At 57.0% G+C, this 17,879-nt stretch overlaps 2 protein-coding genes and 1 long non-coding RNA gene across 6 annotated transcripts in view; 2 read left to right on the top strand and 1 right to left on the bottom strand.

Annotated features, from left to right (window-relative positions):
* The window catches only part of HK3 (hexokinase 3), a 52,377-nt gene that overhangs the window by 15,281 nt on the left and 19,217 nt on the right, over positions 1 to 17,879 (bottom strand). Inside the window, exon 21 of one of the 2 annotated variants that reach the window (XM_049108863.1) lies at positions 16,754 to 16,954. The gene's annotated coding sequence lies outside the window, so the exon portion shown is untranslated. Of the gene's footprint in view, positions 1 to 16,753; positions 16,955 to 17,879 lie in introns of those variants that run through there. The other variant, XM_049108861.1, reaches the window with a different exon arrangement.
* The window catches only part of UNC5A (unc-5 netrin receptor A), a 62,241-nt gene that overhangs the window by 41,529 nt on the left and 2,833 nt on the right, over positions 1 to 17,879 (top strand). The window contains exons 2-12 of one of the 3 annotated variants that reach the window (XM_025434116.3): positions 4,818 to 5,039; positions 10,309 to 10,452; positions 10,716 to 10,819; positions 10,947 to 11,127; positions 11,797 to 11,964; positions 12,526 to 12,690; positions 13,661 to 13,849; positions 13,955 to 14,257; positions 17,025 to 17,112; positions 17,324 to 17,492; positions 17,646 to 17,879. In XM_025434116.3, coding sequence (XP_025289901.1) covers positions 4,818 to 5,039; positions 10,309 to 10,452; positions 10,716 to 10,819; positions 10,947 to 11,127; positions 11,797 to 11,964; positions 12,526 to 12,690; positions 13,661 to 13,849; positions 13,955 to 14,257; positions 17,025 to 17,112; positions 17,324 to 17,492; positions 17,646 to 17,879 — 1,967 coding nt within the window. Of the gene's footprint in view, positions 1 to 4,817; positions 5,040 to 8,851; positions 9,002 to 10,308; positions 10,453 to 10,715; positions 10,820 to 10,946; positions 11,128 to 11,796; positions 11,965 to 12,525; positions 12,691 to 13,660; positions 13,850 to 13,954; positions 14,258 to 17,024; positions 17,113 to 17,323; positions 17,493 to 17,645 lie in introns of those variants that run through there. The other 2 variants (XM_025434118.3, XM_025434117.3) reach the window with 2 other exon arrangements.
* On the top strand, positions 5,053 to 8,846 carry LOC118354462 (uncharacterized). Its single transcript, XR_007410055.1, has 3 exons — positions 5,053 to 7,405; positions 7,862 to 7,937; positions 8,796 to 8,846. It is a non-coding gene; the product is annotated as an uncharacterized LOC118354462 (long non-coding RNA).

Here is a 17,879-nt window from a genome sequence, read left to right as displayed (position 1 = left end):
CTCTCCAGAGGCCCCCATTGCCATTACAGTAAAATCCCAACTGCTTACTAGACCCTAAAGGCCCCAGGTTAGGCCCCCCCCCCCCCTCTCTCTGGCCATGCCGACCTCCTCACAGGCCTCACACAAGCTTGGGTCTTCTCTGCCTGACACCTCTGCTCTTCTCTTTTCCTAAAACACTTTTCCGTCTGGCTTTGGCATTCAGGGCTCCACTGAGATGTCACCTCTGCAGAGAGATCTGCCCTGAGCCCTCCTCCTCTCTAGAGCCCTTGCACCCACACCCTTTCTGAAATAGCACCCCTTATACCTACTTCATAACCCTCAGCAACATCTGGAATCCTCTATTTTGTTTTGTTTCTCGAACTTGGAGAGCAGGGGCTGTTTATGTTGCTCACTGTATCCCAGAACAGTTGTGGCCATCCAGAAGTATTTGTTGAATGAATGAATGAATGAATGAATGAATGAATGAATGAATGAATACATTTTAGGTCATAGGAGCACTGTGGGAGGGGAGGGAGTCTGTCCCAGGCTCAGCTCTTGCCAAGCCCCCACACCCCTCCACATACACAAAGATGAACCCGTGTGGTCTCCCAGGCCTCCCAGGCCCTTCTCCCTCATCATTCATTGTCCAGGAGATCCTGGTGATGGGGACTGCTTGGGATATTGCTCCTACCTTTAATGGGGCAGCCAGAGCAGGGGTGTCAGCTGGGGCTGACTTGGGCAGCCAGTGCCCTCCCGAGACAAGTGGGAGCCAGCCTGCCAGCCCCAGGGTTCAGTAGAAGTGGGGTTTGTGCTTCAGGGCCTGAGCTGTATGCAGGTGACCAAGAGCCCATTGGGAATCTGCCAGTAAGTGAAAAAAGCTTTCTAACTGATTTCCAATGGGGCAGCTGGGCCACGTCCTTTGCAAGTGGGAGAGCCTTGGCTGGCGCATGGTGAACAGAGCCTCTGGGGAACTGAAGGCTGGGGCTCAGAGCATGCCAGGGCTAAATAGTCAATGGGACCTGTACCTGCCAGCTTTCCTGCAGCCCCTAGATGTCTGTCCTGGAAGAGACCCTGGGTGTCCGTCCTGGCAGAGCAATCCTTCCACGTTCATTGCCTCAGCAGCCCCAAGGGAAGCAGCAGTAGGCACTCCACTCTGAGTCCCCAGTTGCTAATGCCTGCACTAAGCAGCCTTGAGCTGAGTGGCAGGGACCAGGGATGGATAGGCTGGCTGAAGACAAAGGCCTTAGCTGCCCACTTGTTTCTCCTTGGTAAGAGCTACAGCACCAGTGAGAACAGGATGCAGAGAGGGCAACACTGGGAGAGTGAGTTGAGGGACCCCTCTTTCCAGAGGAAGTGCCAGTAGAGCTGGGCCCTGAGGAGAAGGTAGAAAAGTGCTGACAGAGGAGGGAGGAAGGGTGTTTGAGACAAAGACTGTGGGCAGAGACCTAGAGGTGGTAGGTGTGGTGCCTAGGAGGGATCAATAGGTATTTCTGCACAGGAAGGCTGGAGAGTTGTCCATGCCAGAACAGAAGACTCAGAGATGCCAGCCAAAAGCAGTTGGCCCCCTCCTGAAACATCCACAGGAGCCAGGCACACAAGAGAAACTAGAGGAGGCAGGCCTGGGTGGGGCAATAGGGAGTGGTAGGGGCTGTGGCAAACTAGAGAGCTTGTGCCCTGTGGAAAGGGTCATAGATCCTTTGGCCCTGAGCATGCACTGTTTGGTGTCCTCTTTTTTTAGACAAGTATAGGAATCATGTCAAAGAGAACAATGCTCACTCTAGTGGCCTGTGATATGGAGGGCGAAAGCCCCGAGGCTCATGCTCTGGCTTAGTTCAGGCAGGAGGTCTAAGTGGGGCAGTGCAGGGTCAGGCAAATCACAGATGCTGACCACAGGATGGAGATCACATGGTGGGCTCCAGGGCCAGAGGAGGGGAAGCCAGCTCTGGCCACTGGGAAGCTTCTAGTAGCTCCAAGAGGACATCCAGTGGGGCCTGAATTTACCTCTACTTGTGGCCTTAGAGTGTCCTTGATAGAGGGTGTAGCTGAAACCTTGAGGGTGCCCCCTGGGTCCACCCAGTAAATGCCTCCCCTCAGGGTGAGGAGGGAGGCCTCACCAGTGTGGCGTGACGGAGGCCCTGGAGAAGTGAGCTATGTCCCTTATTGGTCACAGTACATTTATTTTTCATTAGCAGTTAAATGCAGACATGAGGGATTGTGCTAGGTTCAGCGGGCAGCTGACGTGAGCAGTGCTCAGTGCCACGGTCGACGGGGAGGCTACAGGGCCACTCACTGTCCGCCTCCCTGGCCAGGACCCCTGCCCACACAGCCCTGAGCCCCAATCAGGTACCAACGAGCATGGAGCCTCCACAAGGTGAGGCACAGGGAAGCCCGGATCCTGCCACTAGGGGACCCCATCCCCTGCTGGAGCATGTGACCCCTGCCTCCCAGCCCCCTCCTGGCTCAGGGATCAAGCTCTGGCCTCCTCTGGGCATCCCCCGCCGCGTCTGTGGAGATACTGTGTCAGAGAGGCCACTGGGCCTGCCAGCTCCCCACTCCAGGCCACACTCCCAGTCACAGTCTAAATCTTAGGAGGCCTGAGCCTGACCCAGCCCTGCCCTGCTCTGCCGTGCCCTGCTCTGCCCTGCCCTGCCCGAGTGGCGAGTAGCTGCCAGGTGACAGTGAAGAGCCAGTATAACAGAAGTCATGAGGTGGACCCCAGGCACTTTGTGAGTCCAGGGTCCAAGCCAGGGGGTCTGAGGTAAGTGACGTTGCCCTGGAACCTCACTTCCCATCTGTGAGGCGTCCAGGTGGCTCCTCCCCTGCCCCAGCCTCAGACAGACCCTGGAGGGCACCGGCAGAGCCCCAGAGGTGTATCTGATTGGCAGGATGGAGAAAGGTGAGCTTTTTCTTCCCAACTAGGAGTGTGGTTCCTAGGTAGGCTGACTTTCATCTTGGAGCCGCAGGAAAGTGCTTCACAAGAGGGAGACACAAACTGGGGAGAGAGAGGCCATGGGGGGCAGCGTGTAGGCAGGATGGCCTTGCTGCAGATGCTGTCGTGCTGAGTCACAAACGCCCTCCACCTCCCCATGTCCCTCCCACACAAGGCATCACTCCCCACCCCCATTCTGAGGGCAAGGCATCTGTGGCTCTATGCCTCAGTTTCCTCATCAGCCCTCAACCACAGAGACAGTGCCATGAGGGCTGCTGAGCTGAGGGAGAGGAACCCCTTTACCATTGGAAATGCAAAACCACTAGGCCCTGGCAGCAGCCAGCATGTGCCGAGCCCCACGCACAGTGCCTTTTCCCATCTCATCCTCACAGCAGCCTGAAGATGGGTGCTGCCTCTAGCAGGCAGGGAGACAGGCTCAGGATGGGAGTGGCGTGCCTGAAGTCACCCCAGGTTACAGCCCCTCGGCCAGCATTCCCGGTCCACCTAAGCCTGCCCAGGACACCTACAGGACCAGGCACAGATCCCCTCCCCAAAATCACAGTCTTGGGGTGGAGAGGGAGACTCCCACCTTGGAAAGAGGCCCTGTGCAAGGAAAGGGCAGTGTGGATCCCTCTGGGCAGGGAGGGAGCCAGGCCTTCTTCAGTTAGAAGCCCTCTGTGGGTTCTGGACTACCCCTCAGAAGAGTAGATGGTAGAGAACCCAAGAGGCCGACCGTGTGAGGCTCCTCCAGACCTTCCCGAGGGGCAGACAGAACCCCGGTGTCACAGATGACAAAATGGCTAATTCACCCAAGGTCACCACTAGCAAGGAGCAGAGTTGATCTCTGAGGCCTTAGTTCTTCCCTCGTTAGGCCCAGAGGCCACTGCTGATTGTAAGAGTGGGTTGTAGGGAAATCACATGGCCCGGAGGGAAGCCAGGCAGTTGGGGGCCTGTTTGACGGGCAGCTGGAGGCTGAGGGTACCCCCTCCATCCTGCCACTCCCTCCCAACTCATCCTCCTCCACCGTCCCAGGGGCCTGCTGGTCCAACAGGCTGTCACACTGCTTGGGGGGCGGTGGGGGGAGCGGTGGTTACCTCCACCAAAGCCTCAGAGCCAATTACCTGTGTCATTAGCAACAAATGACTTGTGGGATGGTTGTGGTTTTCAGTTAAAATTAGAAAGAAGCTCATAGTCAAGTCTTCTTAAAGAGGTGGGACCTGGCTTAGGTGCCTGGGGCTCCCAGACACACTCCTGGCTCCCACCCTGCTGCCCAACCCCCCATGGCCCAGGCTCCCCGCTCACCCCGCCCTCCCCTGGGCCTCTCCTGGAGCACTGCCACCAGCACCCGGCCCCCATGTTCTCCCTCACAGCAGCCCCTTTCCCTCTTTCATTCACTTGCTACTTTCTGAGCACCTCCTACTTCCAGGGCCCAGGAATGGAGAGGAACCCAGAAGTGGTCCCGGAAACAGGCACAGAAGGAAGGGACCCTGTCCACCTGCCCTGCTGGGGTCCTCTCCCTCTCTGCAGCATTCTCTGGACCTAAGGACAGTGGGCTGGCTGCCTCTCCAGGCCTCTGAACTTCTGAGTGACGATGAGCCCTAATTGCTGCTGTTGTGGAGGGCTCCCTAAGTGCTAGGACTCCCACCTTGTCTCATTTCACCTCTCCATAGTCTTCAGAAGTGAGTGGGCTTCCCCCATTTCACAGAGGGGACAGTGAGGCTCAGGGGAGCATTCAGTAGCCTAGATTGCTGGGCTAGAAGTGGCAGCCTGGGCTCATGTGCCTCCCATCGGCCCTACCAGCTGCCTTCCTGTGGCCCAGGCCCAGCCCCTGAATGGGCACATAATTCCCAAGGGCCCTGAAAGCCTGGCAGAGACCCCGGCTCACCCTCCCTCTCTGTCCCTGCTGCAGGTGCCCAGCAGAGTGCCACGGTGGCCAACCCAGTACCCGGCGCCAACCCAGACCTGCTTCCCCACTTCCTGGTGGAACCGGAGGATGTGTACATCGTCAAGAACAAGCCGGTGCTGCTGGTATGCAAGGCCTTGCCTGCCACACAGATCTTCTTCAAGTGCAACGGGGAGTGGGTACGCCAGGTGGACCACGTGATAGAGCGCAGCACGGACGACAGCAGCGGTGAGGCCAGGCTGGGTGGCCCAATAGGGCCAGGTGAAGGGGAAAAGAGTCTCAGCCTCAAAGAAAACGGAAACCCAGAGAGGGGCTTGCAGTTGCCTCTGGCTGCTATGCCCACCACCCCAGCTCCCCAGAAGAGGCAGGACTCCCACACCTAGGACCCCTTGTATGTACACCGAGGTCTTCCCCCAGGGGCCCCCCACCCTCATCAGACCTCAACATTTGGTGTCAGTGGGAGTAAAAGGGAAGCCCCCTACAAATGCCCTAGGATGCTATGGTTGGAAGGGCAGATTCCCACCACTGCATCTGAGCCTGGGCTGGGCCATGGGCAGCCTGGTGAGAGGTGCCAGCCAAGAAAGGGAGTTTGGAAAGAGTCGGTCCCAGATGATGGAAGAGCTCACAGACCTCATACTCTGTGATTGTTTGATCTGTGTGCCCCCGTTCATTCACTCACACGTTCCCTAAGTAGTTTCATTCTGGCGACACAGCCCCCACCCTCAGAGAGCCCCAGTCCTTACAGAGAGGTGGGCGGCACAGTGACCTCCAGTCCTTACAGAGAGGTGGGCGGCACAGTGACCTCTCAGTGAGTCCTGGGCCCGGTAGCAGCAAGAGGAAAGTAGGACTGAGGTCCCTCAGGGGAGGTGAAATGGAAATGAAGGGGTTATGAGAAATAGACAGGAGAGGAACAGCATTCCAGGGAAGGGGCTCAGCATGAGCAAAGGTTTGGAGAAAGAAAGGTAGGCATTCTGGTCAGGGTCAGCAGGGAAGATAGGAGATGTGCCCAGGGAATGGTGGTGCCATCTGGAAGACTCACCCATCAGGTTCTGGAGTGAGGTCACAGTCCCATGGGATTTCAAATTGCCGAGTAACATGGTGGGAGCAATGGGTGACACTCAGGACCCATGGGGAGGGAGGTGAGGGGACTGATGAAAGAGGCAGAACCAGAGACACTGAGGAGAGGAAACCAATGAGACTGAACTGAGACGTGGAAGGCTCCAGGGACAGCAGGTGGATTCAGAAGTGCCCTTTCCATGGCATGCCCCATTCTCTGCCCCAACCCTGGCCTTAGGCTGCAGGTAGGCAATGGGGATGTACGCAAAGAGCCCTCGTGGAGATGTACGCAAAGAGCCCTCGTTTGGGTCCCAGTACTCCCCAAGAGTAGGCCTGGTGGTGCTAACTACAGCCTCTCTTCCTCCTCAAGAACCCCAATTAATTTTATTTCCTCTTCCTTCACCTTGGCGTTGTGAAACCTCCATGCACAAGGAGCCCTCAGGGTGAGTCCCGAGACACACAGCACACACCTTATAGGGGCACAGTCACCAGGGTGAGGCCAGAGCAGTGGTACAGACGAGGACAGGCAGGCCATGCCCAGGACAAGCTCATGTCAAGGCAGGCAGGAGACCCCAGACCCAGAGGGGTGGCTGAAGCTGCCAAGTAGGAGGGTCTGGGTAGCCCAGGAAAGATTCCAGAGGGGGAGTCATTTCCAAGGACGAGTCTTAAAACCTCCTGAATTGAGCATTTCCTAGGCCAAAGGACCAGAAGATGTAAATGCAGAAATGGCAAGCCAGCCTGCCAAGACTGGGTATGGGCAGAAGTGGCCCGGGGAGGCAGCAGGCAGCAGGATATAGGGTGATTGACCACACCAGAACTGTGGGAGGTTGGTGCTGGGCAGAAGGAAATTGAGGAAGGGGCCCTGCCTGGGGGAACTTGGAAGCTCTCACAATAACCAGGATGTGAGCAAAGGAGCCATGCGTTTAGGCAGCGGGGAACTTAAGTGCCCAGAGCCAGGATGTCATGTTACAGATGGCTCTGACTCATCTAGGGCCCCAAAAGGGTTCCAACCAAACATTCGGGTCCCTAGAAGTCACACCTGACTCTCCCCTACCAGAGTCAGCAGGGGCTGGTCTCCTTCCCGCCAGGTGTCAATCCCCCAGTTCGGGATTCCTGCCCAGGCCCCTGAGCCCTGCAGGGCCCTGGCCTACACAAAGCTGCTGCTTGTGGCTTCTTTCTTGCAGTCCTCAGAGCTTAACTGAGGACCTGCTATGTGCCAGGCCTACGGTGGCCCCCAAGATGATCTCCCACCTTAGGACCCCAGCAGAGTTACTAGAAGCCTCCCTGCCCCTGCAGCTTTAGGGCCTGGTGGGAGTGTTGGCCTCCCCTGCCCCAGGCCTCAGTTTCCTCATCTGCAAAATGGGGGAGAGGAGGGTCACCTTGCAGGTTGGTGGGGGAAGCCATGAGACCTCATGTACCCTGTATGAGCCCAGCTCCAGGCCTGCCCTCTCTTCCCACCCCATACCCAGGGCCCAGCACCACTTCCAGGCATGATGAGGCCTTCCACTGCTGTGGCAGAGCCCCCAGGGAGAGGACAGGTGAGAAGAGCCCTGCCCTTCCACAACATTGAGGGCCTGTCTGGAACCTCTTAAGAGTCTTTAGGCCAGCCTCCTGCTGCTCGCAGCCTCATCTTCCAGGCTTCCCCACATGTCTCTCCTTGTCCCCTGCCATTGGGAGGTCTAGAATCCATGGATTGGCTGAGGCCCAGGTCAGTACCTGCATAGCAGTCATAGGTTGAGCCACACACGCCAAGAACCAACACTTCCCACTCCCCAAGCGGACTCTTCTGGCCTTGCTCTCTTCAAACCAGGCCAGAGCAGAGCTCATGGGGACATAGCCATATCCATAATCACTGGGGCCCTCTCCTACCCTGAGCATACCAATTCAAGCCTCCTATGGCGCCCATATCTGAATTTGTATTGATCTTGTTGATTTTTCAACCCAAAGCCATTGGGTGCTTTGAGAAGAAATAGGCTTCCCTTGCTCACCAACAGATGGCACCGCAGTGGGCGCTGGCACCATGCGGATACTTGGACCAAAGACCTTGACCCAGAAATTGTTGTCAATCAGGTATGGTGGAGTCCTAGGTCAGCACAGATCTGCAGCCCCACTCATTTCTGTGTGGGTAGGTGGGTGGACACCCCAGAAGACATTACCTCTGTCTTCCCCTCACTTGTCCCCATTCCCCATTCAGAAGGCCAGGAAGAGGAACCAAAGCCTGAAAACCCGTTCAAACCCAAATCTGCTGATGCTATAAAAGCCCAAAATCTATGAAACCAAGCCTTGGAGTCCCGCCTGGGAGTGTAATTTACTGTGTGTTAAACAAACTGGTTATTAGAAGCAGATTGGTGAGAAAGTGAGAACCTAAGCCCCAGCTTGGCCTCAGACCCCCACCCTCCACCCCGCTAACCCTCCATCTCCCAGCAGTATTCAGAGTGCCCTCACTGGGGCCTTCCCAAGTGCCCACAGCATTTACACACCCACTCACACTCACACACACCCCAGGGCCAGCTGGGATCCTGCCTCCTTTCTCCCCTGTCATCTGCTCACTGACCTGCAGGGAGGAAGGCAGTCTTCACATCAAGGATCATCAGGGCAGAATCTGGGTCTCCCCCTGGGTCCACCACCCTCCTAGAGCATGTGGGCCTCCAGGGCACTGCCTGGATCTGGGACATCGTGGACAAACTTGGCCCTTATTCATGGCAGCAGGAAGGAGATGAGGGGGTGGCAGTGGCAGGACAGAGAGGGGAGGAGATGGGGAGAAAGAAATAGGAATACTTAAATTTAGTGCTGTTCTCCCCAAACTGAGTTGCCTGAGCTCCCACCACAACCACAGGGGATGAAGCAGTCCATCCATCCGTAGACCTGTCCACTCAGGAAAAGTACTGAGTTCAGAATGTTCTGAAAGCCTCTCATCACTAACCCCAGGCTTAGAGCTGGAGGACCCTGTCACCACCCCACATCATGCGCCTAGACTCTGTGTACTTGGGACCTTCTCCTGTACAGAGACCCTATGAGGGACCCTCAGTTCTCAGCCCTCACCCAGAGAATGCGCATTTCTTCACCTTCGAGAAAAGTGGCGACAGGCAGTGCCCAGAACAGAAGGATCTCAGCCACGATGACCTCAGCCAGAGGTAGACACTGCCTCCCACCTCCAAATCTCCTGTGAGAACTTGCCAGGGGCAGGGGCAAGTGAGAAAAATCTGGGGACCCAGTGTGGGAACCGGAGAAACTTGTGAGGAGGGGTCTGGGCAGGAGTCCAGGAAAAACATGTTAAAGAAGTTAAGAGGAAAAACAGCCTCCTGGCCTGCCTACTCAGCTGAGCTGCTGCTCCTCTTGCAATGCAGCCCTAATTGAATTTCTCTGTTAACAATGGAAACACATTGGTTGCCCGGCCTCTCTCCCTCTTTCTGATAAACCAATGACCCGAGGGAAATTGGGGTCAGGAGAAGGAGAAATTGGAAACCGTCTTTTCTCACTCCTGGGGACACTGGTTTTGGCCAAGGGCCAGGGGCCTGGAAGAAGGCCGGTATCTTGCCTTCTGGGTCCTTGAAGGATCTGGACTCCCTGATGCACCATTACCTGGGTCCAGGTGTGGCAGAGGGTTAGGGGAGCTGAGTCTGTCCTTGAGAGGGAACCCCGCAGCCCAGTCCAGTCAGCGTAGAGAGAGCTTCAGAGACCCATCACTGGCCAGCTTCACCTCTGCAGACTGCCCCCCTCACCCCGACCAGTGTTTCTCCTGTGAAATGGGCAGGGTGAACCCTGAACACACACAAATTCAGACAGCCCCTGGGGGGGCTACAGCAAATCACCGCCTCTCTTAAGCCTCTGTTTCCTTATCCATAGAGTGGGGGCAATAGCAAGCCTAGATTGAAGAAAAAGAGCCAGCATGTGGGAAACGGGGCTAAACCCCAGGGGTCTATTATCATACTACATAATGGCTGTAATTATATTGTTAATAGCTGTTATTATAATATCCCATCAGGATCTACCTGCTAACCCCCAGGTAGGTGACCCAGCTCCTTCCTCACCTTTTTCTAATCCACAAAGGCCATAGGGCTATCCTATCTGCCTCATCCTTTCTGCTTCGGGTCCTTAAAGGCCAGATCCTGTAAGCCCAAAGCTCCTCTGTGCCTGTTGTCTCTGAAACGATGGGAAGCCCATTTAGAGACATTTCTGTGACTCTGGTGAAATAGGCCTTGGGTAACAAAGTATAATGAATGGAAGTGCTAAGGACTGGCTCCTAGCCTTCAGGAGCTATAAATGGAGTGCTCCCTGGGGCTCCCCCATAGTTCCTTCCAGGCTAAGGATTGCCCTCAGGATCCAGGGACACCCCCCCACACACACACATACATACATACACACACACATCTGGGTGGCAGAAACCGTGTGAGGCTTGGCGCAACCAGAACCCTGGCTACCCACCCCTCCTGCCCCACAGGGCTGCCCGCCATGGAGGTCCGTATCAATGTCTCGAGGCAGCAGGTGGAGAAGGTGTTTGGGCTGGAGGAGTACTGGTGTCAGTGTGTGGCGTGGAGCTCCTCAGGCACCACCAAGAGTCAGAAGGCCTACATCCGCATTGCCTGTGAGTCTAGGACCTGGCACTTGGTCAGGGGTGGCCGGAGGGTATCACCAGGGATAAGGGTCTGGTCAAGAAAACTTCACGTCCTGCCTGATGGGTGGAGAAAAATACCTCTGCACACTGCCAAGGCACTCCCATGTCCTCCTAGTCACTTGGCACTTTCTCTTGCCATGTGCTGTGGCCCCTGTGGGACCAGGGGACAGGGCCAGCTGGGCTGAGCCAGCATGAACCACTCAGGCCAGAGGACACTCTTGCTCTTCTCCCAGATTTGCGCAAGAACTTCGAGCAGGAGCCGCTGGCCAAGGAGGTATCCCTGGAGCAGGGCATCGTGCTGCCCTGCCGTCCACCGGAGGGCATCCCCCCGGCTGAGGTGAGAGGGGCTCTGGTACCTGCTCCACAGGTGGGTAGGGCTCCCAGGTCTTGGGTCTTGCCTGCCCTGACACCCCCAGGTAGGGCCAGCTGGGTGGGCAGTGCAGTGGCATGGCTCCCTCCCCCAGGTGGAGTGGCTCCGGAACGAGGACCTGGTGGACCCGTCCCTGGACCCCAATGTGTACATCACAAGGGAGCACAGCCTGGTGGTGCGACAGGCCCGCCTGGCCGACACGGCCAACTACACCTGCGTGGCCAAGAACATCGTAGCGCGTCGCCGCAGCGCCTCAGCTGCTGTCATCGTCTACGGTGGGCCCCAGTGCTGGTGGGGCAGAAGGGCTCCCAGGCATAGGGAGATGGGTCGACGATGTGTGGGTGGCTCCCCATGGAGCCAGGACCCAGTGGACCAGGTTGTGGCCTCACTGGGAAGGACAGGGAGAGGGCTTGCTGTGGCTGTCCGGGAGCTGAGGGGTGTATCTGGACAGAGAGGTGGGACAGGTTGGTGGTCCTCTGCGCCTAAACCATCCGTCGGGTTACCTGTGGGCAAGGGACATTGTGCAGACGGAGATGAGGGCACAGGATGGGAGTCTAGGAAAGGTGACAGGCCACGGCCCATGCTCCTGAGTCCCAGGTGTGGAAAGTAGAGTGTTCCAGGCACCCTAGGAGCAGACAGAGGGGGCGGGTGCAGGAGTTGCCTTCATGAAAAACTGGGGTCTGGGCTGAAGGAGCATGGGAGCTGCCACGAGGGCTGGCTGCCCCCAGCGCTTGCCGAGCCTGCTGGGAGAAGGGGCTGTGGCACAGGTACTGTCAGGCCCTGGGGGCCAGCATAGGCTCCCCTCCAGGGCTTCTTTACCAGCACAGCCACAGCCTGCCCATTTCCAGCTTACGGCCCCTCTGCCCTCCTGCCCCCTGGCCCCTGGGCCAGCGTATCTGAGGAAGCCCCCGCTCCCTGACCCCAGTCCTTCTCTGTCCGGCCAGTGAACGGTGGGTGGTCGACGTGGACCGAGTGGTCCGTCTGCAGCGCCAGCTGTGGGCGCGGCTGGCAGAAACGGAGCCGGAGCTGCACCAACCCGGCGCCTCTCAACGGGGGTGCCTTCTGTGAGGGGCAGAATGTCCAGAAAACAGCCTGCGCCACCCTGTGCCCAGGTACCAGCGGCCGCTGCCTCCCACATCGCTCCTCACCACGCCATCTCCGTGCCCTGGCTCCATTGTGCCCACCAGCCTGCCCCCCATGGCTCCATCCCACCCGCCCACACACAGGGCTAGGCTCAGTCCAAAGCTGGGATGGGGTTTAATGTGATTGGGGGCAGGGTTTGGTCTGTGTCCAGGCTAGGCTTTGGTAGAGGGGTTGAGTCAGAGAGTCTGAGGTACAATTAGGACAGGTATAGACAGAGTGGGTCAGGGGCAGGGCACTGCCTGAGGCTACAGAACCACCTATGTCTGGAATCACAGCGTCATGTGTGACCAAGCACCCTTGTTGCCCCAGGGCCCGGACGGCCCCATAGTGTGGATAGAACAAAGCAGGCCCAGCATCCCGTCATTAGCATGCATCATTTAGGCCAGCTGGACACCAGAGGGTGTGCTCCTTACCACACAGCATTGCACCTAGGTCTGGATGCCCAGCAGGGCCGCACTGGCAAACTACCTAGGCTGCTGCTCGGGCTGACTGCACCATCTCCTCTCTGTTCCTGTCTGTCTCTCGTCTAGTGGATGGCAGCTGGAGCCCATGGAGCAAGTGGTCGGCCTGTGGGCTCGACTGCACCCACTGGCGGAGTCGTGAGTGTTCTGACCCAGCACCCCGCAATGGAGGCGAGGAGTGCCGGGGCACTGACCTGGATACCCGAAATTGCACCAGCGATCTCTGTGTGCACAGTGAGTCCTCTCTGCCCCAGGAGTCCTCTGGATTTTGCCAGTTTTGGCCCTGACCAGCCCCAGGAGGTGATGGCTAAGGGAGTCAGTCCCCTGCCACAGGCTGTACCCGGTCTCCAAAATTTAGGACCTTCAGGAACTCCGCATCCCTAACATACCCACACTTGTGCCCATGTATACCCTAATATCTCTCTCACCTCTGCTGAAACATGCATACATGTGAACCTTTCCCATGTACCCCAGATGCCTGGATCCCCCTCCTCTCTGCAGCTTCACCTCCACGGAGTCCCCGAAGTGCACACAAAAGTCCTGTGGGGATGCCAGTCTTGTGAGGCCTGTTAATTACAAGGCCATAACTAACAATTAAAGATCTCTGTTGGATTTTTTTCTCTAGAACACACCCTCCCCCATTCTTTCAATTAAAAACCTAATTATCTGTGTCAATTCCTTTCTGATGGACATTTCTCCCATTACATAAAGCCCTTCTAAAATCAATATAGCTTCCTCCGAGCAATCACCCCCATAGTGATTCTGGCCCAGGGACATGGCTAGGAACCAGATTAGCAGGCCCCTCCACCCCCAGGAAGCAGAACCCCTACTTTGGAGATCCCAGGAGCTGCCTCCCAGTCCCAGCTGCCCTGGGCCCCAGAAGAATAGGTGCAGCCTAGCAGCTCAATAGGGCTGTCTGGGGAAGTGTATCTTCCCCTCTTCCATCCTCCAGTAGCAGCAACCTCTCAGACTGAACGAGCAGTGAGAGATGTGATTTGCCCAGAGTGACACAGCAAGGTGGTGGCAGATGCAGGGCTGAGATGCGCACATGCTGACTCCATGCTCCCTGCCACCAGCATCCGAAGCCCCGCTAGTGCTGATGCCCAAGGAGTGAGCGCCTCATCCTCCTGGGGTGTAGACTGCTGACCTCTCCTTCCTGGCCTCCTGCACCCTGCCCCTCCCAAGGCCGCGCTCTTTCCCGCAGCTGCTTCCAGGCCTGAGGATGTGGCCCTCTATGTGGGCCTCATTGCTGTGGCTGTATGCCTCCTCCTGCTGCTGCTTGTCCTCATCCTTGTTTATTGCCGAAAGAAGGAAGGGCTAGACTCAGATGTGGCTGATTCGTCCATCCTCACCTCAGGCTTCCAACCCGTCAGCATCAAGCCCAGCAAAGCAGGTGAGGTGTCCCCTCACTCCTAGCATCCCTGCCAGGCCCCCACACCAAGAATTACCCAACAGGTCACCTCAGTGCCACCCCCTGAGTCTATCTTTACCCTTGCAGACAATCCCCATCTGCTCACCATCCAGCCAGACCTCAGCACCACCACCACCACCTGCCAGGGCAGTCTGTGTCCCCGGCAGGACGGGACAAGCCCCAAGTTCCAGCTCGCCAATGGGCACCTGCTCAGCCCACTGAGTGGTGGGCGCCACACACTGCACCACAGCTCGCCCACCTCTGAGGCCGAGGACTTCGTTTCCCGCCTCTCTACTCAGAACTACTTCCGCTCCCTTCCCCGCGGCACCAGCAACATGACCTATGGGACCTTCAACTTCCTCGGGGGCCGGCTGATGATCCCTAATACAGGTGGGAAGGACCCCAGAGTGCCCTGGGGAGCTCTAAGAGGCAAAATTAGCTTTTGTGTCCCTCCTAGGGGAGGACAAGACAGCTCTGATGTTTGTCCTGTGCTGCTCAGCCTCACCCCGAGTGCTGAGCCAGGCCAGCAAGGAAAGGGGATAGGGTTTTGGAGAGAATCCAGTCATGGCTGGCAGTGGGGCCAGCACAGAGGTCAGAGTGTCTCCCTTCTGTTACCTTTCCGCACAGGACTACTGTCCATTCATTTATGCGGTCAGCCAGCCTGTGTGTGCCAGACTCTGTTGGGCCCTGAGCCCAGAGGTAGGACAGGTGCCAGCCCCAAGGAGCTGGCCAACTAGTGGAGACGTGGCAAAGGACAAATGCCTAGACAGGAGGCCATCCACCTACCACCTCATGGAAACCCTACTGACAGGGTCCATGACAGGGAATCCATAGACCCCTTCCATAGTCATCTTCTGAGGAAGATGTTCTCACTCTGAAATTCTCTATTCCCTCAGGTCAGGTGACCCCACATGCCCTTGATTTTCTTGCCCCTCTCCAGCTGCTCCTGGTGCTTCTTCCCTTAATGTAGGTGTTCCTCAGAGCTCCTGCCTGGCACCCTCTTGCAGAGCACTCTCGCCTACTCCATGGCTTTAATCGCCATGTCTGTGCAGATAACTCCCACTCCTCCATCCCCAGCCACATTTCTCCTGGGCGACAGAATCATACACCCAGCTGCCTCCTGGGCAGCTCCATCTGGATGTCTCACAGCACCTCAGATTCCTGTGGTGCCTAAAACAGCACTGTCTCCCACCCTCCCCCAGAACCTCCTGTTTCCTGGCTTTCCTCACCTCAGGGACAGCGGAGTCAAGTTGTTCAAGCCAGAAACTGGAGGTCACCTTGACCTCCTAACTCTTTATCACTTGCTCTCTACAACAGCTTTAGTCAGTCACACACCAATCCCATCATTCTTCCTCCTCAAATGTTCCTGCATCCTCCTAGTTCTCTTTCCCACCACCTTTTTGGCTCAGGCAATCATACCTACCTCTCATCTGGTTCAAGGCAACAAGCATTCACCCAGTGAAGCCAGACTTAATCATGTCCTTCCCCTTCTTGAACTCTTTTCGGGGCTCCCCATGCCCCAAAGCCCATGGGACAGGGCCACAGTGACCTGTCTGTTCCCTCCCATCCAGGTGCCATACCCTTCTATGCACTCTTTCCCTGCACATGGCAGTCCCGGTGGGCTCTCAGCACTTCAAGCACACTATGACTTCCCTTTGCATACATGGGTCCCTCTGCCCCCATTCACTGACTTATCTACTACTTCTCATTCAGGTCTTGGCCTGGCAGCTCTCCCTCTCTGGGCCTCAGGTCCTCCTCACAGGGTTGCTAGGATGATGAGGTGAGATGGTCCAAGTTAAGCTCAGAAAGGACAGGCGCACAGTGGGCACTCAGGGACCATCAGCCTTTCATTCCCTCTGGAGCAGGGGGGCTGCCACTCCTCCCTGCTCTCCGCCAGCACCCTTTACTACCATCCACTTGTCTTTCTACCCACCGAGCTGAGTGCCTTAGGAGAGCAGGTCCCCTAGTTTTTCCTCACTGCCCTGAGTACCAGACATTAGCATCCACTGAATGTGTAAGTATGTATACCTCTGCCACAGAGAGCATTCACACACATGGATCTCTGGGACTGTCACCAACACTGGCAGCCAGTACCAGGAGGCAGCATAGAGCTGGTGAAGGGAGCAGTAGCTGTAAATATGCCATCAATGGCTTCCCTCTCCTGGGCGTCAGTTTCTGGGAAGTAGTGATATTCCAACCAACCCACCTCAGGGTTCATGCCAGAGCATAAACATAAGCTTTTGGACTTGGTCATAGAATTCCTTCCTCTCCCCAGTCACGTGCCCCTGAAGTCCCTCCTAATGTAGGCACCCCTGTCCTAAAAGAGCAGGAAGGTGGAACAGGATCACTCCTTGCCATTCCCAGAGGAACTCTGCAGCCCTTGTCCCTCGTCCTCCCCCCTTGAACCACTCCTCACTAAGCAGTCATTTCTGATGCTGCCTGCAAGACATTGGGACAGAGGTGAACCCACCAGACAAGAGGACATGTGTGCAATGGCTCCCAAACCAGGGAGGTCTACCCAACCCAGCAAGGTAACAACCACAACTAACAACCAGAGCAACAACCAGGAGCAGAGTCATGGTGGCTGAGAATGGCAATCCCCAAAGATGAGCAGGGCCAATGGAGAGAAGGAAAACTTGAGCAGAGCAGGAGGGTAGGGCACCCAGGCAGAGGTATGCTCAGGAGAGTAGCTTCAGAATGGTCAAGTGTACAGTACACTCTGGGCTGAAAAAGCTGCTGGAAAGGCAGTGGGGGCCAGAGGTGAGGGCCTTAAATGCCAGACCAGGAAGCCGGGCCTTATGCTGGAGTCAGGGAAAGTTTTAAGCAGGGAGTGCCCTGGTCTTACCCAGTGCCTTTTGGGTGACAGGTCAGGTAGGTATAGCATACCTGGCACCTTTTTGTTCCATAGTTTTCTGTGCCCAGGCCAACGAGGCATGCTTTTTCACCTGAGCTCCCTCAGCCTCTCTTGGGACCACCAGAACTCAGCTTCATGCCTGTGTAGGTAGATGGACAGCCTGGCAGTCCCTGTGGCACCTCTGTCCCCTTGTCCAGGCTGGCACAGTCTTCAAAGGAAGGCTCCTGCAGGGGCTGGCAGAAGGGAGTGTTTTGTATCTTTGCAGCACTGATAAACCTCAACCCTCCTCCTATTCTGTCACAGGGATCAGCCTCCTCATCCCCCCAGATGCCATACCCCGAGGAAAGATCTACGAGATCTACCTCACGCTGCACAAGCCAGAGGACGTGAGGTGTGGGCGTGGGCCCTGTTGCTGGGGCTGGGCAGGTCACCATGACACCCCAGCCCATCTACGGTCCAACTTGGGAGGGTAGGGAAAACTACCCATAAAGCTCCACCCAGCTCTGGGGCCCTGACCATGGGATGCCACTACCCTGCCCCAGCCAGCTCCCAGGACAGCCCACTGATGCCTTTCCCTCCCCACCTATATTTCCCCACTTGAGGTTGCCCCTAGCTGGCTGTCAGACCCTGCTGAGTCCCATCGTTAGCTGCGGGCCCCCTGGAGTCCTGCTCACCAGGCCAGTCATCCTCGCCATGGACCACTGTGGGGAGCCCTGCCCAGAGAGCTGGAGCCTGCGCCTCAAAAAGCAGTCCTGTGAGGGCAGCTGGGAGGTGAGGAGGAACAGCCCCAGGCCACCCACCTGAGCACTGGGGGATTCAGAGTGGAGCCTGGGGTTCCCACCTGGCCTTTGAGAGCCACCCTCTCCCCAGCCTGGCCACTCAGAGTTGTTGGCCAGGAGCTGACCCATCGGGCCCTGCCCACAGGATGTGCTGCACCTGGGTGAGGAAGCGCCCTCCCACCTCTACTACTGCCAGCTGGAGGCTGGCGCCTGCTATGTCTTCACTGAACAACTGGGTCGCTTTGCCCTGGTGGGAGAGGCCCTCAGCGTAGCCGCAACCAAGCGCCTCAAGCTGCTTCTGTTTGCCCCCGTGGCCTGCACCTCCCTTGAGTACAACATCAGAGTCTACTGCCTACACGACACCCATGACGCACTCAAG

Source organism: Canis lupus, chromosome 4 (genome assembly GCF_003254725.2).
Source record: "Canis lupus dingo isolate Sandy chromosome 4, ASM325472v2, whole genome shotgun sequence".
In the NCBI taxonomy this organism is placed as follows: domain Eukaryota; kingdom Metazoa; phylum Chordata; class Mammalia; order Carnivora; family Canidae; genus Canis; species Canis lupus.
The sequence above is the reverse complement of the archived record's forward strand: the minus strand, read 5'-3'. Positions and strand labels throughout refer to the sequence as shown.